This window comes from Castanea sativa, chromosome 10 (assembly GCF_040712315.1).
Source record: "Castanea sativa cultivar Marrone di Chiusa Pesio chromosome 10, ASM4071231v1".
In the NCBI taxonomy this organism is placed as follows: domain Eukaryota; kingdom Viridiplantae; phylum Streptophyta; class Magnoliopsida; order Fagales; family Fagaceae; genus Castanea; species Castanea sativa.
Window position 1 is genome coordinate 1,387,996 of NC_134022.1, and position 23,167 is coordinate 1,411,162.

Genomic DNA, 23,167 nt, shown 5'->3' on the forward strand with positions numbered 1-23,167 from the left:
ATGTTAACATGCCCTTTACACCATCTTCCGCTATTCTACGCCTCAATAGTGGCGCACGTTATCAAAAAGTTACTACTATCTTTTAATTATATTCTATTCTTATCTCATCTATGATTGATTTCTATTTCCATCAATATTCGAATTCGATTTCTATGTTTAGCATTGCTTTGTTTGAAATATTTTTATTTTATTCAAAAAAATAATAATAACAAGTCTGTAACATGCAATTGGGATTTACATCTGGCAACCAAAAAAAAAAAAAAAAAAAGATTTATAGGGAAAGATGAAAATAAACAAGGAAAGCAGGCGCACGTGCGATTCCACTGAGAGATTCGCACGTGCGGGAATCGGAGAATTAACCGGGAAATGCGGCTTAGAAATCGGCGTGTTTTCGGTGAAAGCGAGATTTGGGGGAGCGTAGTTTTCTTCCTCGCAGCTCTTGCAAGTTTCGAAGGCTTCGGATCGCCAAAACATCGCTTTTTTGGAGCTCAATAAATCGGCCGACATCGTCAATCTTGTCTGAAAAAACAACAAACCAATGTAAAAAACAAAAATTAAAAAAAAAAAGAAAGAAATTCCGACAGAATCTGCATTATACCTATGTGCTGAGCTGGTAACTTAAATCCATTGAATTGAGCCAAATCTGAAACGAAAAGAAAAAAAAGGACGGTGAGGATTGAGTAAAGGTAATTAGAGGAGGAGCAATGGTGGCCGTTGATGGAGAGTACCTGACTGTGAGGGGCTGTGGGAGCAGAGGTAGAGGATGAGGAAGCAGAGGAGAGTGAGGATGGGGATGACGTGGATGAACTTTTCGGGTTTTGGAGGCGGAGATAATGTAAACGACAAAGATTGACGGTGAAGCTTTGTCGTTTTGTGTTCCTCCTCATCGTCGTCTTCTATGCGTTTCGAGTCAATATCGGTGATGGGAGTGTCGTCGTCCTTGCTGGATCCTCCACCATGGCTGTGGTGGAGCTTTGATACAGGTGAGCCCAGAGACTGTCTTTGCATGCTAGAGAGAGAGAGAGAGAGAGAGAGAGAGAGAGAGATGAGAGGTTGCTTAGTGAGGTGTAGTTTGTTTGTGTAGTGTGGGTGTGGGTTTTTTTTTTTTTAGTGATACATAAACATAATCATATAACACTATATTTATATTTCTTTCTGTCTCTATCTGTTTTTTATTACTTTTTACACTTTTTGTTGTTTATTTGAAATAATTTACGTTTTTTACTTTTTAGACTAAAACTAGAGAGAGAGAGAGAGAGAGATTATTGATTTGGGCACCTCCTTCTGACTTCGTACCCTCTTCTCCCTCTTTATTGCTTTTGGTTATAAGTTTATTATGACAATTAATTGGATTATATTTTAAAAGTTTCACCACTTTTCTCCTCTTTATTTTTTTTAAAAAAATACTATTCCTATTATATACTTTCTATAAAAAAAAAAATCCTATTCTGGAATAAACAAAACTCAAAATATAAATTAAATGTTATGTTAATGGATACTCTTAAAACAATTATTAATAAACCATAATAGGAATGTTTTGATACCACTTTTATAGAGAATATGAAAAGCTACTATAATATTTATTGTTTTATGATTTTCTCAATAAAATATTTTTAAAAATAACTTCTAAACCAATGCCCTAAGGGCATTAGATAACATTTTTTATAAATTAAATATATTATAACCTTAATTGAACTACAAAAAATATACCTATTGAAGTTGAAATAACTGAGTAAAAAATTGACAAAAAGATTCAATAACTTTAACTTTTTTTTAAAATAAAATATCATTTTAAGATTAGGGAGAATAAAAACTTTTTTCTTTTACCTTTAATTTTAAGATATATGTATTAAATTTTTATTTGATAAAAATAATTCGTATATACAACTAATAGGATTATTTCTACATTCTAATGAATATAAGGAACCTCATACTTTCTTTTAAAAATTATATGATTTAAAAATTAATTTTATTTATAAATGTATGAGAAATTTAATTAGGATTTGGAGGTCTAAGTATATATACTTATTTTTTTTATAAAAATAAAAAATAAAATTGGGACCATCCACACACTCACAAAAAAATATCTATTTAACACCTTAAAAAAAAATTGTGGAGTACAAGTGGCTTGGCCATTGGGTGGGGATAGTGGATTTGACAAACTTTTGGTTTTAGATTTTTTTTTAAAAATAGTATAACATTGGTGAAAATAATACCATGGTAACTTGATCCTATTTTGTTTAGTGGAAATGACAAATATTGAAAAACACTCCTTCCCTTTTTCTATTGAAAAAACAATTGTGGATTTTCAGTCACAAAACCAATCTTCATAACAAATTTGAACCATTAGATATTAAATGTGAATTTAAATTTAAGACCGATTCCCAAGTTTGATTTATTTGAATGGAAAATTGTGTTTTATTAATGATATAAGAAAATTCAATCTGCTACATAACATAACTAGTTAATTAATAAAGATATTCATTCTGGACCAATTTACGATGTCCCGTCATTGATGTTCATCAAGCAGGCCATGTGGATGGGCCAAGTCTTCTTAGCTAAGAGCATTTCCATTTGGTATTGCAAATACTACGTGTAAGAAAATTTTCACATTAATGTACCAAACAAGCTTAGCATCCAAACTTTGTAAAACTTAATTATTGCAAAAAAAATTGCAATAGTGCTATAGCTCAACTCTTAGAAAAAAAAAAAAAATTATTTTATTCACTTTATCAATTCTTCTCTCTCTCACTGGGTTTTGAGTTTTTGTTTTTATTTGTGTTTTAGAATATATTATTTTATTATGTAGAAAGATTATTTTAATGTGTTGTATTGTAAAATAAAAGTTAGGATGCTAAGAGTATTATAAAATGGTATGATATAATTAATAAAGTAGTTTTTTGGGATGGTAAAATAAGATGTGATAGAATTTTAGGATGTGAATGCTCTAGTGATACCTCAATCTCGAAGCCTTCAGAGTGTATCATTGATAGGCATCCTTATTGATAGGCATCCTTATTTGTATGGGGAATTCGCTGCTGATAGGTCCTGCCCAATGTCCTCCTTCCCCAACCAAAACATTCTAGTTATGAATCCGAAATATAATCAATGGGCAATGCATGGCTTTAATATCAAATTCGGTATTATATTTTTGCTCCAATTTTTTTATTATTTATTTTTTAAATTGAAATGGTTTTTCTTTATCTATGGGCAATGTGTTTTGATATATTGGGTATATATGTATTTATAGAAGTTTTTATTTTTGTGCTTATCCTAATTGTTGATTCAGTTTATGCATGGCGAAAAGGAGCATTAAAATGGTCTTAGTTCTTGAATATTCAGACAATAAGGAGTGTTTATAGGTTGGGTATTAATAGAGTTTAGGATATTTTTGAATCTATTTAATCTACCTCGGTCAAGAAATCCCCAGTCCAACCCTTCTCATGATAACTCTAAAGACCAACTAAATGCAACCTGCAGTATTGGTTAGGCTGTGGAATTGGGTCATCCCTACTAAATAAATAAAATAATTTTCATTCAACTATTTTAAGGCTATTATTTAATAAATTATTACTATTTATATAATAGGCATGAGAAAGAGATGAGAAAAAAATTAGGTTAGTACTTAGGGTGTCACATATGATGTGTGTAGAGTAGGAAAAAAAGTATTTTTAAATTATTAATAGTAATAGTATATGTAAGTTGAGTTCGATTACTTACGTTGAAAATTTTGCCAATTGAACTTGAGCTAAAAAACAGAACACAATTCAATTACCAACCAAAGAAAAACAAACCAAAGATATTGGGTTGAGTTGGTCATGTTAATGAGTAGGATGCACAATTTTTTATTCATTTTTATTCTTTGAGAAGGGTGGGATGCACCATCTTTACACGTGTGGATTGGGAAAATTGATAGGGGTGTAACTCAGCCTATTTAGGGCAAGCTAGTTCAAATAAACCCAAACCCAATTCTTACTTAAGGTGGGATCATTCTAACTTGCCTTGGGCTCGGGTTGGGCTTGTATAGAAAAAGTCAAGCCCAGATAAATTTTGACTGAAGTTGGATTGAAATCCCTACAACCTGAACCCAACGTAGCCAATCTATATGCCTAGCAACATTAAAATTCAAAAACAGATCTTATGTTATGTCTGTCTTAGATGTCAATTGTATGTGTATATGATGCAAACAATCCTACAACCCAATGTCCTAATCTCTCATAGCGGTACTATGGATTTTTAAATATGATTAATTAACGGGTACTACAAAAAAATTTCACAATAAGTCTTATTTTTCCCCAGCCTCAAGTTAGTATTAATCTGATCTTGTAAAGATTGCAACTTACCCAAAAATAAACCAAATGATTATCAAATTAAGTTGTGAGTTTTAATTAGCTAAACTAATTCTTATCTTCAAATAAAACGAGTGTTCGAATCCTACCACTTACACCTTCAATTGATTGATATCTGATAATAAAATGAAAATTATAAGTTGAAATTTCTACCCATTACGAACTAGCAAAAGCCCAGTCCAAGCCCAAAAAATTAGACAAGCTTGGCTGGGTTTAAAAATTGGGTCAATCGCATTTCACATGGTCTGAGATGAACCATCCTTTGTTGGCTGTTGACAGGGGCAGTTATCTTTCTTATCTTCTCCTCTATCCATAGACATAGTAGCTTGTTTAAAGTACCTTCTATCCATGCCATGACCCTCTTTCTTCCACACACTTTTCACCCAAATCACCTCACACATTCTTCTTCACCCTTTCACGTAAAATGTTCTTTCAAATTCAGAACCAAAGCACCCACCATTACCACAACAATCCCAGCTAGAGACCGCGTCATAGACTTCGGAAAACACAAGGGAAAAATGTTAGGAGCCCTCCCTTCAAGCTACCTCAAATGGGTATCCAAGAATCTCCGAGCCCGTGACTTTGAGGAGTGGGCAAAGCTAGCAGACCAAGTCCTCCAAGACCCAGTTTACAATGATCGGATTGAGTGGGAGTTTGCTGAGAACCTATTGAATGGCAATAGTTTTAATGTTTCTTTATCAAGAAATTATGAGAGTTCGGTTTCGGAGTTGTTGGAAATAAGTGAAAGGTTTGGTTGGGATAACAATGATAAGCTTGGCTGGAGCAAAGTCAGTTTTGAGCTTTTGGGTACCTCTAAAGGGGGTAGAATTCCAAGGGTTAGCAAAAATAGTGGAAAAGAGAGAGGTTTGGACGTTGAAAAAAAGGTTGAGGTTTTATCAAAAGGTGAAAAGAAGAGGAAGGAGAGAAGAGTGAGGCTTAGGATGAAGAAGAGAGAAGTGGGAATCAAAGAGGAGAGCAAGGATGGTTTTGGAAATAAGGATTATGGGAATGCAGGTTGTAGGGATGATGTGATTAGATTTCAAAGGGATACAAAGAATGGTCAAGAACAGAAGATGGAGTTTTATAATCCATTTCCTGGACGTGAAGCTCTGTTGAAGAAGGTGCTCAACCATAAAAGACCCTCATAATTCTTCTTCTTCTTCTTCTTCTTCTATCCTGTAAATTTGTTTTGAAGTAATTGTAGCCTATAAAATGATTTACTGATTTTAGCTTAACATTTTCTTTAAATGCGCAATCATATAATTTAATTAGCGAATTTTATGTTTTTGCTGATCATGATCGTTTATGTTTAAACAAGTTTTTTTTTGGGTGCTAAATTATGTTTAAACAAGTTGATTCTCTAGTACTTGAGTAAACGAATTAGGTATTACTACTTACCAGGTTGGTTGTTTTAGTTCGCTATATTTGGAAGTTAGGAGGTGTGCAATTAACCTGCCGATCTGCCAAAATTGATATAATCTAACACAACTTGTTAAGTTGGGCAAGTTTTTAAGAGTTAGTTGGTTGGATTAGATTATTATTTATTTTAATTTTTTTAAACAATGGGTAGAGTTGGGTGCGAAATCTACCTAACTCAACCTGATTCACCTATATTTAATATATATTATATAATTTAATTATTTACTTTTTTGTTTATGAACTGAGTTAGTATAGAATTATATGATATTCTACTAACTTTGAAATACTAATAAAATAGTTTCGGTTGATTTAGTGTTTTGCTCTTATTTATATTGGTGTTATTCGGAGGGGAAAATAGCAAAATTTCACTTATTTTCAAAATATTTAACAAAATAACATTAGTTCCAAACTATCTGACAAAATACCATTTTTTTTAGTTCGATATTATGAAAATCTGTGTAGAACTTGGTACTACTAATATCGAGTTTCACATGTGTTTTGTTATGATCACAGGCGTTGATGTAACTTTTTTAGATAAAAATTGTCACTCGATTTTAATAATTATTTTTTTCAAAGTGGAACTCGAAAATACTATAATCAAGTTCTCTACACTTATCTTTTTCTTTTTTTTTTAATAACGTGGAACTCGATATCTGTAATATTGAGTTCCACTGCAACTAAACCCAGAAGAAAAAGACTATTCAAGATTACAAGTCAGAAAGCAAAAAAAAAAAAAAAAAATGATACAATAAAAGTAGGGCCAGGAAAATTGAAACTGATTTATTGTGGAAATCAAGGAAAACTTGCACAGTACTTTAACAGTAAAAGAGACTGTTTTTTTCTTGCTCTCTTTCTTATACAATCTACCACACAAAGGCATATATATATATAAAGAGGGAAAAGTTTACCAACTTAAAAACCCTTTTGATAATATTATTCTGGTAATATTATTCTAGTAACTTGGATAAAACAAAGCGTATGTTGTTTAAATAACGAAAAACCAAACAAGTTTACAGCATTTTGAACCAAACAAGTTTAAAGCATGTATCTGCAAGCAATATTGCGTATGCAGGAAGGTCAACGTCGGCAAGCTTATTCCTACAAGAAAGTCTATAGGCATGATCAAGCATTTAATGGTTAGGCTTGATATTTCAAGCCACCTATTCTATGTGGGCATGTTTCAAGAATCAACTTGTGTTGAAATTGCAGAGATATGCAATTAAGGCTTGAAAAAAAAGTTAAGCCATCTTTTGACATGTCATCTATATTACCCAAGTGATGATAGGAATCAAACTGTGAATCCTCAAGTCAAACAAAACTTCTCTAAAAATCTCTACTATCGTATTGCCAAGCTATTTTCACACAGCTTTTTTAGGTAAAATAAAACTAACTGGCATGTTAGTTTCCTTTTTTTTACATGGAACTCGATATTACAGATATCGTGTTCCCAATTTGTGGACTAGGAGCTTCACAGAACTCATAATAGATTCAAGTCATGTTGAAAGATGGCATTGAAATTATCCATATTTTCCCTACTAAGTGCCAAACCAACCTCAATTGCACCATCCTCATCACCACATTCAGCAAGAGATATAGCCCCCGATACATCAATTTGTACCACTTCACTCTTTTTGGGTCTCCCCCACCCAAAATCTGTCTCATAAACACCTAATCTTGGTGAGCCTGCAACTGTGACAAGATGACCCAATTCCGAAATTTCTTTCCAATCTAACAACCATTTCTCAGCCCCTTCCAAAGCTCCACTCTCCAATTCCCGAACTTTGTTTCCAATAGCTTTCACAGCAGAGAAAATCCCATTTTCTCCAACTAGCTCGCACCTCTTAAGCGACACAAAACATATTGCTAGGCAATTTCCAAAATATGTGGAAGGTATTGGAAATTCAAGCCGGTTTCGACAATCTGCTACAAAATTATAGGAGTAGAGCTCATCATTATCAATATCCGAAAATTTACTTACCCGACTGTCTTGAGATTTGATCAAATACACCCAAATGAGAGCACATGTTACCACAAATGTTGATACGTGCAATGGCTCTAACTCCTTGTCCACGCATTGACTTGTAATCCTGTGCTTTAGTCTCTTAATATGGGCTTGACCCAACACAAATGTGGCCCGGACTTTATCAGCAAGAACGTCATTGATGAGACGTGTATCCTCTTTCCATGTTGATGCCCAATTCCACCACTCCTCTAAGAAATTGGGCTCAAGCCCATTTGGGTCTTTCACTACGTCCCTATTGTGAAATGGGAGTAACGTGCTGTTGCTGTCATTGTCAATGCAATCCAACGAGTCTCCCATAATTATCTTCCTGCAAATGGACGCCCACGATTTCATGAAATGGTGGAATGCCCTTCCATCGGCTGCCACGTGGCAAAACGTGAGACCAATACAAATGCCAGAATTTGGAAAAACAGTGAGTTGCAGGGACACGAGAGGGACCACACGTGTGTTATCAGGCAACACACGTGCTGGGTTCAATTGTGGCACAAAGGGGTGTAAATCTCTAGCATCTCGTGGATAATTAGCTATGATGTGGTCGAAAACGCCCATACACTCGGTGATGGTCAACAGGGCTGAGTCTCCATCGGTGTAGAGGATATGAGGTTTGAGGGGTTGTGGGGGGCATATAAGATTGGAAGCCAAGGGAAAGAATTGTTGGAAAGTGAGGGAGAGAGTGTGTTTGAGAATGGGAAGGATGGTCTGTTTGAAATGGTTGGTAGGGTAAGGGAGTTCGTAGAAGAAAAGGCGCTGCATGGGGCGGCAGAGAAGCCATGGTATGTCAAAGAAAGTGAGCGGAAGAGAGGTGGTTGGCACTGAGTTGGGTGGTGGACCAATCTGGCATATCTCTAACACCTTTACACTGTTGGGTTGAGCCATTTTTGGAAGATCTAGATCGAGTTTGATAATAATATCTTTTAAAAGAGCATCGCAGTAGGGTGGCAAAATTTGACACGACCCGCGAATTCGACATGACACGATACGAAATTAGCAGGTTATGAGTTGAGACTAAATGGGTTCGTGTCATATTCGGGTTGACACGACTAACCCGTTTAATAAATGAGTTGGGTTAGTGTTGAACACATAGAACCCGTTTGACCCGTCTGACCCGTTTAATTAAATGATATTTTACCAATATACCCTTCAAACTCTAGGTATATAAACTTATTAGTTGTTGTGATTTATTTTCTTTGACATAATGTGATTGATTATTTGTGATATTGAGATATGCTTTAATTTTAAATGATTATTTGTGATGCAGTTACTCGTTAGTTCTGAATTTTATATTAAAAATATTTATTTGTTTGTTTTTTCATTAATTTTTATTTTTCATTTTGATAAAATCTAATAAACAGGTCGACACGACTGACCCGTTTAATAAATGGGTCGTGTTAGGGTTGAGGAATTTTGACCCATTTAATAAACATGTCGGGTTAGTGTTGACCTATGTAATCGAATGCTCATGACTTGACACGACACGAACCCGACACGCGAACACGAATTGTCACCCCTCAATCGCAGATACCTTAGAAAATCAAAGCCGACAAGTATGACTCGTGGGCATAAATTTTGATCTTATCTTGCTCTCTGTTTGGGCTATCTATATTGGAAATTATATTAATTTGATGGGTATCTCTTGACTCTTGCTATAGAAGCGCGTGACACCTGTTTTGTTAATGCTTGTATGTGTTTGTAGAAATATTTATTAAAATATTAATTAAAAATCATAGGTAACTTAAATAAAAGATAACGACAACTTACATATATATTGGACAACAAAATAATTAAATTGGATCAAACTATTAACATATGAATTAGATCAAACATAAGAAAATTACCCCTAAGGAAATTAGCTTAAACAAAAGGCAACAAATACATAAAACGTATTTAATTGATTATAATAAAAAATTAGAGTAAAGAATACATATCTACAAGATTGTAGCTAGAAAAATGGAAGCCTAAATAAAAAAACTGTACAATAAGTTGGAGAATGGAAAACTACACCAACGGGCATAATACTAGTATATATATATATATAAAATTGAAGCCTTTGAACTCTCCACAATTTTTCACATCGGTATTATTTAAAAAAAAAACAAAAAACCAGTAAAAAAAAATACATAAGATCTATACATTATTTAAACTGTTTATATTTTTGCAACTCTGTTACCTATCTCACTGAAACACTGCTAATCCTATCAAAAAGTGAAAACAACATCTATCCTACTGAAACACTACTAAACCTATTCTATATATATATATAACCGAAACCTTTGAACTCTCCACAATTTTTCACATCAGTATTATTTAAATAAAAAAACAAAAAACCAGTAAAAAAATACATAAGATCTATACATTATTTAAACTGTTTATATTTTTGCAACTCTATTACCTATCCTACTGAAACACTACTAATCCCATTAAAATGTGAGAACAACATTTATCCTACTAAAACACTACTAATCCTATTAAAAAGTGAAAACAACATCTAAACCCCGTTATCTCTCTCACTCAAAAGCTGTAACCGTCGTCTCCCTTCCGTATTTGTGTTGTTCAGGTTTCATGTTCGTACATCTAGGTGACATGTTTATACAGTGTAGCATGAGGCTTTGACCAAAAATAAGATATTTTGCATTTTGGGAAGCACATAGTGGCAGAGGTATTATAGCCTCACTTACAATTTTTTTTTTTTTTTTTGTGGTGAACAGACGATTCATTAAACAACTAAGAAGAAACAAAATGTTTAGGGCATAGCCTATTAAAGAATACCCCATTGAGGCCATCCTCATACACATCAATCATGTCCACAGGTGGACTATCAAATAAAGAAAAATCAGAAGTCTGACTGAAACTGAATCTAGCTAAACTATTTGCACAACGATTTGCTTGGTGGAAGTAGTGCTTAATCTGGATCCGCTGCATGTGAGAGATCAACAATCTGCAGTCATCCAATATGGGGGAGATGATATTGTTAGCATAGGAAGAGTTTTGCAGCACATTCACAATGGATTCAGCATATAATTCAATGACAAGGCCTGATATATTAAGGTTTCTACATATCAAATTCCTTATTTGTAATATATGCTTCTATATTGTCGGTTTTTGTTTTTTTGGTTAGAATTTTTTCGTACTTGGCAAATATTTTTGTTAGATTTTTTTGTTTTTTTGTTTTTGTTTTTTTTGTTTTCCGTTTGCCCCTAAAATTCTGAATTTTTTTTAGTATAGGATTAACTGTTTGTCTATGTACATCTAATTTCTAAATATTGTAGTGTTGTTTGGGTTATTGGTTTAGGATCGCCTAATTTTTTTTTAGTTTAAAAATTTTGAATTTAGGATGTACATGATGATATATGTATGTATGTATGTATGTAAGTATGTATGCGTGAATGTATTGGTTGGTGTAGGGTTTGGTTTGAATGCTAGATTTTCAGCTACTGCAATTCACTCGAAATTTTTACTATGTTTGAAAAAACGAAGTTCTTTTTAGGGTTTAATCTAATGTAGAATGGTAGATTCTCACATTGTTTGGCTAGGGTTACATTGCAGTTGATGATAAGTATATGTGAATGTATGTATGTATGCTTTGGGCTAGCTTTAGTTTGATGATTTAACTTATGTTTGTTCCTCTTCTTGGCGTTTGTGAATTAAAGATTTGAAAAAAAAAATTTTGTAGCTGATATTGGATTATTATGTGATTTTGTTTGTGTGCATCTATATTTTTATATTATAGCAGGGTTTCATTGATTTTTGTTGATTAGTTTTGGCTTTGGAAGAAAAAAATTTCTATTATAACGATGTTCTTTTTCTTAAGACTTCAAATCCTACATGAAGCAAAAGTCTCTAAACAACCAAGAAAACAAACACAACTTCGATATTGTTCTCTCGCTACCACAATACCAGTGGCTCCACTATTGCTATAGCTATTTTCACCTGGGGTAACCAATCTTTTTGTTATATTTCTTTTTAGTTATATTTCCCTATTGTGAAGTCATATATTCTTTTGTTTTGTTTCAATAATTTCTAGGCTCTGAATCATCTAATTTATTATTATTATTTTTGGACTTTTGGAAATTTTAACATCTAATTCTTTGATTTCTCACTTTTTTTTTGTGTGCAAAATCTGAAATTATCTATCAGATTTCAATAACTATGGGTCTGTTTGTGATCTGTTTATTTTATTAAAATTGAAAACTTTTTTTTGAAAGTACTATAAGTAAAGGTAAAAGTTAGCTGAAATAGTACTGTGGGTCCTATGAAAAGTATTAAAAAGTACAGTAGGACCTATGAATAGTTGCAAAAATAAGCTGATTTTTGAATTTGGAACCAAACACACACTATGGGTCCGTTTGGATAGAGCTTATTGCTGAAAACTAAAAACTGAAAATTGAAAACACTGTAGCAAAATAATGTTTAAATGTGTGAATAGTACCGTGGGACCCATTTTTAATAAAAAAAAATTTTGTAAAGTGAAGTTTGTGGGTCCCATGAACAGTACAAGGGACCCACAAATGTGCTGAAAGTCAGCAAAATGCGGCTACTGTTCATGCACAGTAACATGAACAGTAGCCTTGTCCCCCCTGACCCGTGCTGCTGCAACAGAAGAAGAAAAAAAAAAAAAAAACAAAAAACTCAGACGCAGACGCGGAAGAAGCTGTATCCAAACTCAGCCTATATCAACAAATTATTCTTTTGAAGGTAACTCATCTTTCTATATATATATATATTGTTTTGTTTCAGTAATTTTTAGGCTCGAAATATTCAGATTCTTTAATTTTTTTGGCTTTTTGAAAGTTTTAACATTTGAATTTTTGGGTTCATTTTTTGCTATAACTGAATTTGTCAACTATATAGCCATGGATTAGTCTTTTGACAATAGCCACATCTTTTTCTTATATTTTTCTGTTGTGTGATCAAATATTTTCGTTATGCTTTATAATTTCAACTTGGAATCTTATACATGATACGTTTATGCAAAGTTTTTCCGTGCATTGCACGGACTAGAGACTAGTAATTAATAATGAATAATAAAAAGCAGCTTTATCTCCTTCCCCTGAAAAATGCAGGTTCAACTCAACTAGTTCTTTCATTCTCAAAAAAAAAAAAAAAAAACTAAGCTAGTTCTTTAAATAAATCAATCAAGTGTTAAAGTCAATTTCTCTATGATTGAACAAAATTTTTTTTTTTTTTTGAAAAGGCCCTTTCCGTGATTATATATTTTATAATTTTATAAAATGCTCATTTTTATTTTATTTTTTCATAAAATTTATTAAGAAAAAATTAAATCAACGGCTTTTAAGGTTTTATGAAATGACACTCACTAAAATTATGGACTAAAGAACACTCACCTTTGTATAAATGCAACAATAAATCCAATGGTCTTTGTGGTGGGCCTATTGTGTTGTTGGGCTTGAGTCTCTCTTGCTGCTCCGTGGCCCAAAGATCTGAGGTAAGGGAGTTGGAGTTGGCCTAAATTAAACCCACTTTAGGCCAATTTGAGCACAAGTTAAGCCCTCCTAATATGGACGCGTCTCGGCAGAGGTATTGAGCGTATGGTGTGCCCACAGCAGAAACAATTGTTACAAAGGTTATAGCAGGAATATAATACGACAGAATAACTAAAATACTAAATGAATAACATTAACACTTAAATAAGAAAAGAAAGCTTGGTAAAGTCACGGCGGGATAATATAACAGTAAAATAATGCTACAGCAAATAGTTTAATGACTGTCAACTATTCACCCAGCAAGCATGAAAGAAAAGCTTGTCGGCCATGGAAAGTAAGCTTAACTTCTCAATAGATAGAAATCCAAGAAGGGAATTGATCCCCAACATGAGTAATCTCAAAGATGGCTTCTGCCATAGAAGTTACGCACTTTGGAAAAAAGGACCTAAATAGTTTAAGTTTCAATCCTTAACCTCCCAAAGAATGGGTCTGTCGATAGGGAGAGAAATGAGTAGCCTATTGATACATGCCTCTATTTCTACCACTCATGCTTCACTAAGCTGTATCCAAACGTAGCTTAGTTATAAGAAAAATTAAACACATTTTCATCCCCTAATTTTCTCTAAATAGTTGCTCTTTCCAATTATTAACGTTTTCATCTTTTAGCTTCTTGAACCATGCTAGATGTGATGTGCATTTGGGTGTGCTAATGGGTTTGGAAGTATGTAGTTGTGGCGGCCAAGTATTTCCAAAATCCAAATTCTAAATTGAACTTCCGTTTCCAACTCTACCACAAATGCCTTTCTCAAGAATTTTCCTTCCTACTAGCAAAGCTTCTTCAAAGGAGTCCAAATCTTCTGTCCCACTTTTCCTGCTCCACTCTATACTCCACCAATAAAAACTTGTCACGTGTTCACCTAATTAATTAAATACTACTATTAATTAATAAAGCTAGCATTAATAAGTCAATAATGATAGTATTTAATTAATTAGGGGAACACGTGGCAAGTTTTTATTGGTGGAGTATAGAGTGGAGCAAGAAAAGTGAGACAGAAGATTTGGACTCTCTTCAAAGACCATGAAGAACTATACCCAAGCTTCACTTCCTTAATTAAGCTAAAGGTCACGTATTTAGTCTTCAATCCTTCCTTGTTTATCATGACAACGCTATAGCCAATATTATATTTGCCTTTTCTTCTGTGAGTAAATAGAGTATCCCCCTTTTCAATTAGAGTATAGTTTTGGAGTTGATTATAAAATTCAGAATTGCTCCCACCGCCTTTAAATAAAAAGCAAAAAAGACCCCCACCCAGATTCAAACTTTATGAGTTATGAACTTATGATCCTTGTCGCCAAGAAAAGAAAGAATTCCAACATGAAATTAATAATAAGATTATAAGGCTACACTCCTCAGATCAAACATACCTCAAATCTCATACCATGAAAAAAAATGCATAATTTTTGCTACAACTCTCCCACTTGATTGATTATGATTGGTGAATAAAAAGTAATGGGCCCATGTGAAAGTGTCAGACAGTTATCTCAGTTTATCCAGTTGTAGCAAAAATTGAGAATTTGTTTACGGTGGTAGAAGAATTCTATATACCTACTCATGTCAAGCACCAAAATCTGCAACAGCATGTTGATCACAGCACATTGCACTCTTTTTTTAAGAAACAAACACATACACACCTTAGGGAGAAAGAATGAGATTCTAATAGCGTATTATACAATGATCGCATATTAAATAAGCATAATTCTTTGAAAGGACCGATGGGAAACAAACCAAGAAAACCATGCACACACCAAATCTTTTTATTTATTTATTTTTAATTTTTTATGAATACCTGAAATATATGTATTAAAAAGAACTTAAAGGAACAAAGTGAGATGAAGAAGCCCCTTCTCCTCCAGTAGGATTCAAGCAAAATCCGGGATGGTGGAGATGGAGTGTCTTCCTTAGATTACACCAAATCATTATTACATGTCAAATACACTCAAAATCATATATCGAGCAACATTCCATCGAAGTGTTTTCATACCATATCAACTTGGTAATAGGAAAAAATAGATGTCTTCCTCAAATGTTAAAGTAAACCATTTTCACAAGCTGCTCACAAGTAAACCTGACTGAAGATGCTGCTAGGCTCCAAGCTACAACCAAATCCGCCACAATTCTTTAGTACTACATGAATTTTCTTGTTTTATCAGATAAACACACAGTCAATACCCATATGCAATTTTGTCCCAATGCAACTTAGATTGAGCCAACATCTCAGCACGTTCCACATTTAGTCTCTCCTTCCAATAGTCTTTGCACCTGTAAGAATTTTCAAGGGTCAATAATGATAACGTTTTCTTATACAAAGAAAGGAGGTTTACATCTCTTTACCTTCTTTTTAAGAGCATATCCAGTTCTAACATGTGCACTGCTTTGGAATATACTCCAACCTACACCAGAGCATATTAAGAAAGAGATCAAGTAAATGACTTAAATGTTAAATCTTCGTTTTGTTTAGATCTAACAATTTGCATATCAAAATAAACATTAGAGGTTAACAGCGACATAGATTTTATATCAAAACAAATTTTTTTCAAGTTAAACGGACGCAGGAGGATAGGTAGTAGACCCACATGGCATCTATGTGGCCGAAGTGGTCTCAAAGAAACCCCAAATGGAAACATCTTGCGCTCTACAATTAGCCCTAATCAATGAAATCTCTGTATGGTAAGAATCCCATGATATACGTGTATTTATGAAGATCTTCCCCATAAGGAAACACTTTCTCCGCCAAGAAAATCAAGGTTGGTTCTATACTACTATAAAAACCCAAAGCTTCCAGAAGCCAAGGTACGCATAATTGACCCCAGCTTTGACACTCTAGAGTTGTGAAAGTTCTTTAACTTAATCTTTGGAGGGTCTTTGGCCAGTACCACACCGGTACTCTCTGTAGGTCTTTGGCCAGTAACATGTTTCAAAACACAAACTTGCAATAGCCAACTGGCACGTCTGAGCATACCAGAATTACCTAACTACAATTTCGTATTTCAATTGGTTATTAGCTAGAAAAAAATTAGAAACCAATAGTTTAAATTTCAACATGTGCTATGGAACTTTGCTCATTTACTACAAATGTACTTTTTAAGAAAGTAAATCGCAAACTTTAACTGAGAAAGCATCTGTTATTAAAATGGAGAAAGCAAGTGAGAAGGCCCTACCAATTGTATAATAAGATCAAGTTTATATGTTTGCATAAAGTGGAATGCCAAATTGTAATTTAAAATATCAATTTTTTTCATTTCCTAGATAAAATAAATAAATACAAGACAAGACAAAAATGACATAGAAAGGGGTGTTTTTTATATCAATTAGTGCTGCCCAATTTCTTCATATACTAAATACAAACCTCTCTACATATTGGACACTTCGACTTTGGACTTGCTTCTCTAAGGCCATCAAAGATTAACACAGAAGCAGATGAACAAGCACAAGACTTGCAGAAAAGATGACCACAACTCAAAGCATACGGATTAAAAACAATATCCTGTAAAAGTGTAATGAAATAGACATAAGAGAACACATACAAAATCCAAAATTTTGTTTTCTTTGCAGTATGACTGATAGTAAGATCTCACCAAGCAAATAGCACAAGTCAGGTCAAATTCTAGCTTTATCAAATGCGGAAGCATCAATGTCATTACAGGTGGGTTCGCATGGAAATCACAGGAAAAGTTACTAGAAAACTCCTTAAAGTCTCCATCATCTGATCCATTAGAAACCAAGTAAAAGGCGCTCAATTCTATAAGCCAAGGTGATTGCAAAAGCTCAACATGTTCAGCCCGCAACTTGGATTTGAAATTCCTTCCGTTTACAGATCCATGAATCTAAAATAGAACATTAAAATCACCGAAGTCATTGTTTGATACAGAAAAAATATCAACAAAATCAGTAAGTCTAATTAGTAGATATAGACAAATTGGGGGCATACTTTGTCATACTTCTTAAGAATCTTTCTGATTGCAATCGCATTCATGAGAGCGTATTCAATCAGCATCCATCCTTCTCGTACCATGGCTTGCTGATCATTCCTGAAACAACGACGCAAGTTCAATACATATCTTTGCATTCCAGTAGCAACATGAAGATGAAGGAGATGCCTGACTCTCGAGCTAAAGCATCCAGCTATTTGTGAAGCTTCCTTCATCAACTCAGAAAAGAACTTCTGATCACACACTACCAATTCCACAAAGCTTCATAACTTTTAGAGTATGTCAAAGAAGCAAAAAAATCAATCATGGCACAAACAAAAATTATATATATATATATATATATATATATTATAGGTCTCGATAAAGCCTTATGCAGAATTCTCACAAATGGGAATGTAATAATCCTACAAAAAATTCCTCTTCCTTCATCCTTCAGATATTCTTAAAGCAAAAATTATTTAACATTTAGTACAATTTAAAAAAAAAATTAAATAAGACAATAATATAAACTTTTCAAATACTTAAGAATGTCCTATGACAGTTGACTTCATTCAAAACTAACATTTCTTCGTCCTTTCATCAAAAACTAAAAACTCAACTTGGATTGGAGTTTACCCTTGATTCTTATAATTACTTAGAATACAGAATTGACCTTTCACTGTTATTTGCTTCATCAAAAGCAACTTTTCATCACCATTTCCCTATCTCTTAGATTGGAGAGCTAACCCATTATTGAACAAGGATTTTTCTATAAGAAAAAAAAAGAGAAGAAGCTAAACTATTATCAAAATCATCATCACCATAGCTGAAAAAATAATTCTGGGTAAAAATAAAAAACTTACATGGGCAAGATTGGCATTGGCAGCCAGAAGAATCAGATGTGGAAGAGTGACGTAAAGCGTTGCAGCTTCGACAGGTGTTGAGTACTTTCTTGAGAGTGTTATATTCGACATGCCCATAATTTTCCAAGAACCTGTCCTGTTCTCCATGCAGGTACTCCGTGAACGCCTTTCCAAATTTCATTTTTTTTCCCAACTTTTTCTCTTTTTTTTTCAATAATTAGATTTTGTACAGGTTGAATGATTTTAATATTTTCACCAGTATTTGGTTTTCTTTTTTCATTTTCTTTTTTATAACCAGTTGGTTGATGAAGAAGGGCGAGAAATTTTTGAAAACTTCTTTTTTACCTTCCTCAGTTCTCTCAACGATCAAAATATTGATTCAATATATATGTATATAGTCAACTCAACCATGGCTTTACAATCCTGAAAATATTGAGTTGACCAAAATGGCTTGCTTGTGCAACTTTTTTTCTTTTTCTTTTTTTTAGAATGGACAAAGATCGGCTCCAAACATACTTAGAACTATTTTTTATATATATTCAAAATCTTGATTCAATATATATGTATATAGTCAACTCAACCACGCCTTTACAATCCTAAAAATACTGAGTTGACCAAAATGGCGATTTCTTTAGTCTTAGAGTATTTGCTTGCTTGTGCAACTTTTTTTCTTTTTCTTTTTTTTTAGAATGGATAAAGATCAGTTCCAAACATACTTAGAACTATCTTTTATATATATTCAAAATATTGATTCAATATATATGTATATAGTCAACTCAACCACGCCTTTACAATCCTGAAAATACTAAGTTGACCAAAATGGCGATTTCTTTAGTTTTAGAGTATTCGCTTGCTTGTGCAACTTTTTTTCTTTTTCTTTTTTTAGAATGGACAAAGATCAGTTCCAAACACATTTAGAACTATCTTTTCCAACTCATTACATGATACTTTATAAAACTATCCATGTATATATATTATTAGGCAAGACTTAAGTATAGTATTTAAGTGCTGTTCTTTAGATTTTCCTCTTAAAATTCAGTCACGTGAATTTTTTTTCATGAGATAGAAGTGCATTTTTTAATTAAGTAGTCACATGACTGAATCTTAAGAGGAGAACTTAAAAAACAATACTTAAGGTACTGTACCTAAGTTTTGTCCTATATTATTTAAACTATCCTCATCATACACGTTTTACTCTTGTGATGAGGCTCTTTTAGTGTTATTTTCATTGGGCAAATTACAACTTCATTGTTGGATATTTTTATTCAAATATCATATTTTATTTTAATTCTCGTTTAAGTGAATTGAAGAAATCATTTTTTCACATCATGACAAATACGTTATTTGTTAAATTTAAAATTGAAATATAAATTAAAATTTGAATAGTAGCTGTCAATGTTTTTAGTTAATTAGGAAAATTTCACATTAACGTGATGTTTAATACCATCATTGCCAGCATTTTTTAGTTTTATTGCAATATGTATACTTTTTATTATAAACATTTTACTTTCAAACATGCTTAATTGAATTATTAAAAAAGAAGAAGATGGTAACGTTAATTGATGGAAGGTTTTCAACAACTTAAGTGTACAACTATTTTCTAAATTATTTATATGCTATGATAAGTTATCATATATATAAACATTTAGGCTTCGTTTGGGAGTTCATAAGGGAATGGAATGGAATGGAGTTGAATTAAGTAAGAGAAAGAAATGGAAAAGAATTAAGTAACTTTGATTGGATGTTTTAAAATAAAGAAATGGAAAAGAATAAAAATGAATAGAATGTAAGTAATTTTGTTTGGGAGTAACATGGAGGGAATGAAATGAAATCATTTTATGACAATATTACTATTAGACCCCTATTTTAAAATAAAGAGTTGAATATATAGGGGTATTTTGGGAGTTTTAGTAAAAAAATCATTAGATTTAATTTCATTCCCTCCCATTCCTCCTAGTTTCGGGAGGAATGAAAATTTGAGGTTTTAAGAGAATAGAGAGGAATAAGTGTTCCCTCCTACCCATTCTATTCACTCCCACTTAAACTCCCAAATAAGGGAATGAACTTTCCATTCCCTCCATTAAAACTTCCAAACCAGAGAATGGAAAAATATTCTAAAATTATTCTTTTCCATTCCATTCCATTCCCTCCTCCCAAACGAGACCTTACTATTTTGGTTTAATGAAAAGTCGACGGTCTAAGTAACTCAATCCAGGTCTCTATGGTCAAGATTTTGAAATAGTAAGCTCTTGTGAGAGGTTTTGTTTAGGGAGAGTGTTTGATTCGTTTTATGTTTTGTTTTTGGTTTAAAAGGTGTTAGTTTGACGACAAATGCGGAGCTAGGTTACAAACCCCTAACGAAAATGACCTCAGGTAGGTAAAGTGTCAAAATTCAAACAACAGGTAGGTAAGTTGAATTTCGGGCAAACCGCGGGTGGATAAATTGTAATTTTCCCTTTTCCATTTATCCCAATTTGAAGTTTACATAGTTGCTCACTTAGGAGTGTCATGAGGCTACCTTAAAAAATGAACAAATTAAGATGAGAGAAATCTATAATATGAGAGATTTAAAGATGCAGTGAATACTTTTATGAAGGCGATAAAGTAATTAGAGAAATAATGACAAAGAGAAAGAGAAAGAAATATAACAAAATTTATCAAAAACAAATGATATGTTCATACCTTCTCAATTGAGTTTTGAGCGATTGACTTCCTTTGAAATTAGTGAGAATGTGGGAAAAGATGTGCAATATTAAATTTGTTTTTTAGAAATTGAAGAAGCAATATAAAGGATGATAAAGATGGAGAGACATGTAGAATGAAGTAACTGCATGTTATTGGAAGTATAAAGTTAGTGCGAATGTGGGAGTAGACATGTTCAAGAGAACAAAAAAAAAAATGTATGTAACTTTTTTTTAAAATAAATTTATTTTGGTAATATATGTGTTTGGTCTCAATCCTATACACCATATTTGAATTTGATCCTTAATCTTTTAATTGTATTAATTTGGTCCCTAACCTTTTAGTACCCTGTCAATTTAGTCTCTACTGTTATTTTTTGGATGATAATTGATGATATGTCTAATGGCCGAAATAAAAAATTAGCTTTTGTTGATATGACAATAAACTAAAATTTTATTTTGGCCATTTGTCATGTCTGCAATTTTCATTCAAGATATAACGGTAGGGACCAAATTAACACAATTGAAAGGATATGGACCAAATTGAAATATAGTGTAAAGGATAGAGACCAAATATGTAATTTACCCAAAATATTTTATTGGTAAACTGTTTTTCAAAATTTATCTAAAATTTAGGAGTTTAAAATTAGTAATTTTATATGTCTAAATTATTTAAATTTTCTAAACATGTGAATTTGAGAGTATTCAGGGCATCAAAAAGTAGGAATCCAAACAAGAAAAACCTCTTAAATAGTAGTTGTAAGTGCACAATTGCACTTGGACCCAAAGACAATTATGGGCTCAGGCCCAACGAGCCTTAAACAATGAAATTTGTAGAGCGTGGGTTTGAAATCTAAGTTAGAGGTACTGAGAATTTGATAACAGGCTACGGTGTAAAGATACTTGTAAATAGAAGATGATAATAGAAAATTGGCCTCCTCGGACGTAAGCCGAGGACCACTTCTGTATTATTTCTCTTTCTTTCTTAAAGGTTTACAATTCTTAATTTCTTTCTTGATTACTGCCTGGTCCCCCTATTCTTTGGCCTTCACCCCCTTTAAATACTCCTTGCCTTAGTGCTTTATCCACGTGTTGCTCCCATCTCCTCCCTTATAGATATTTCTTCTCTTAGTACTTTGAATAGCAACCAGAAGTTTCGGTCCTACTGTTCAGGGGTCACTTCCCCATTAATGCGGCTAGGGAGGTAGGTGCAGAGTCTTTAATGTGGAGGTGGTAGCCTTTGCTTATGATATTTTTCTAACATTGGTGTATCTAAAAGGTTCAGGGCTTCCCCCCCTTAACCAACAGTCTTTCCGGCTTTTTGCCTTGACCTTCATAGTAAATCTCCGAATTCTCTTGGATTTATCCGAGGAGGAATTCACCCTCGGACGTGTGCTCGGACCCTCGGCGTATGGGCCAATTGGCAGTACTGATAAGTTCTTAATTTGAAGACAGGCCGGACCTCCTTGCTAGAACCCAAAGGCCCAATTGCCTGCTTGGGTCCTTTTACTCCCCACAGTAGTATAGACAAGTCACATAATTTGTTAAAAAAAAAGTCATATGACCAAATATATACATGAATTGTCTCTTCAATTGCTACATAATGGGTTGGAAGAAGATAACTTCAAACATATTTGGAACCAAACTTTTTTCTTTTAGTATAAGAACCTACTTTTTTTCTATATTACATGACCACTTTTCAAAAACACTCACATTAGATTATCTATTATATTGCCTATTGAATAAAAATATCAATCTTCCTTGAGGTTTTAATCGTTTCTCTCTCTTCACGCATCATAATCACCATCCATTCTCTTTATTCATGCTTGAGAAACGCAAATAATGAATAAAAAATCATATACACAGCTATAGTAGTTAGAGAACTCACATTAGTGGGTGCATAGTAGAAAAAAAATGTAGAATTTACACAATTTTCCTTAAAATTGACCCATATCAGCTTGTTTATAGTTATGCAATTTACAAAAGAGCTACAATAATCATGTATATGCATGATTATTGTAGTTGTGTATACACTATTTTATTAATTTCCTTTTTTTTATCACTCTTCTTACCAGAGTCCTCCTATCTCTTGGTTAGTTGGTCTCTTTCCCTTTTTTTTTCTATCTCTTCGTACCAGACTTCTCTTCTCCCTTGGTTTCTTAAAAAAAAAAAAAAAAAAAAAAAATTCTCTCTTCATACAAGACTCCTCTTCTCCTTTGATCCCTTTTTTTCTCAATCTTTGCTTTCCTTCCTTATTTATTTCTCTTCCCCTTTATTCTAGACCACCACCCTAAACCAAACCACTGCCTAACCCAGCCTTTTTTATTGCCTGACTAAAAAAAAACCAAACAAATAGGTCACGTAGTCAATCAACAAGGGTGTGTTGATGGAGGCTAATTACTTGATGAAGGGTTGGTTTATG

General features: G+C 33.1%; 4 protein-coding genes across 4 annotated transcripts; 1 reads left to right on the forward strand and 3 right to left on the reverse strand.

The window, feature by feature from the left end:
- Positions 1-166: 166 nt before the first annotated feature.
- Positions 167-1,117, reverse strand: LOC142612840 (uncharacterized). The gene is made up of 3 exons (XM_075785006.1): positions 729-1,117; positions 599-643; positions 167-519 (listed from the first exon to the last, which is right to left on the reverse strand). Exons 1-3 carry the CDS (start codon positions 1,006-1,008, stop codon positions 374-376), a joined length of 471 nt encoding a protein of 156 aa, XP_075641121.1. The 5' UTR covers positions 1,009-1,117; the 3' UTR covers positions 167-373.
- A 3,468-nt stretch (positions 1,118-4,585) lies between these two features.
- On the forward strand, positions 4,586-5,625 carry LOC142612991 (uncharacterized). Its single transcript, XM_075785167.1, has one exon. It carries the CDS (start codon positions 4,703-4,705, stop codon positions 5,495-5,497), a length of 795 nt encoding a protein of 264 aa, XP_075641282.1. The 5' UTR covers positions 4,586-4,702; the 3' UTR covers positions 5,498-5,625.
- Positions 5,626-7,017: 1,392 nt separating this feature from the next.
- Positions 7,018-8,716, reverse strand: LOC142612783 (coumaroyl-CoA:anthocyanidin 3-O-glucoside-6''-O-coumaroyltransferase 1-like). Its single transcript, XM_075784938.1, has one exon. The coding sequence runs from the start codon at positions 8,665-8,667 to the stop codon at positions 7,246-7,248; it is 1,422 nt and encodes a 473-aa protein (XP_075641053.1). The 5' UTR covers positions 8,668-8,716; the 3' UTR covers positions 7,018-7,245.
- Positions 8,717-15,039: 6,323 nt separating this feature from the next.
- LOC142613898 (putative E3 ubiquitin-protein ligase BAH1-like) lies at positions 15,040-18,438 on the reverse strand. The gene is made up of 6 exons (XM_075786419.1): positions 18,065-18,438; positions 17,222-17,466; positions 16,869-17,117; positions 16,640-16,777; positions 15,625-15,683; positions 15,040-15,552 (listed from the first exon to the last, which is right to left on the reverse strand). Exons 1-6 carry the CDS (start codon positions 18,243-18,245, stop codon positions 15,456-15,458), a joined length of 969 nt encoding a protein of 322 aa, XP_075642534.1. The 5' UTR covers positions 18,246-18,438; the 3' UTR covers positions 15,040-15,455.
- Positions 18,439-23,167: the final 4,729 nt, after the last annotated feature.

Excerpts from the sequence above, each read along its gene's own strand:
- LOC142612991 (XM_075785167.1), top strand. The coding sequence starts at position 4,703 with ATGACCCTCTTTCTTCCACACACTTTTCACCCAAATCACCTCACACAT.
- LOC142612783 (XM_075784938.1), bottom strand. The coding sequence starts at position 8,667 with ATGGCTCAACCCAACAGTGTAAAGGTGTTAGAGATATGCCAGATTGGT.
- LOC142612840 (XM_075785006.1), bottom strand. The coding sequence starts at position 1,008 with ATGCAAAGACAGTCTCTGGGCTCACCTGTATCAAAGCTCCACCACAGC. Across the intron at positions 644-728 it reads CCACAGCCCCTCACAGTCAG|ATTTGGCTCAATTCAATGGA; the intron begins GTACTCTCCATC and ends TTTTCGTTTCAG. Across the intron at positions 520-598 it reads GTTACCAGCTCAGCACATAG|ACAAGATTGACGATGTCGGC; the intron begins GTATAATGCAGA and ends TTGTTTTTTCAG.
- LOC142613898 (XM_075786419.1), bottom strand. The coding sequence starts at position 18,245 with ATGAAATTTGGAAAGGCGTTCACGGAGTACCTGCATGGAGAACAGGAC. Across the intron at positions 16,778-16,868 it reads TGACTTGTGCTATTTGCTTG|GATATTGTTTTTAATCCGTA; the intron begins GTGAGATCTTAC and ends ACACTTTTACAG. Across the intron at positions 15,553-15,624 it reads GATATGCTCTTAAAAAGAAG|GTGCAAAGACTATTGGAAGG; the intron begins GTAAAGAGATGT and ends AAATTCTTACAG.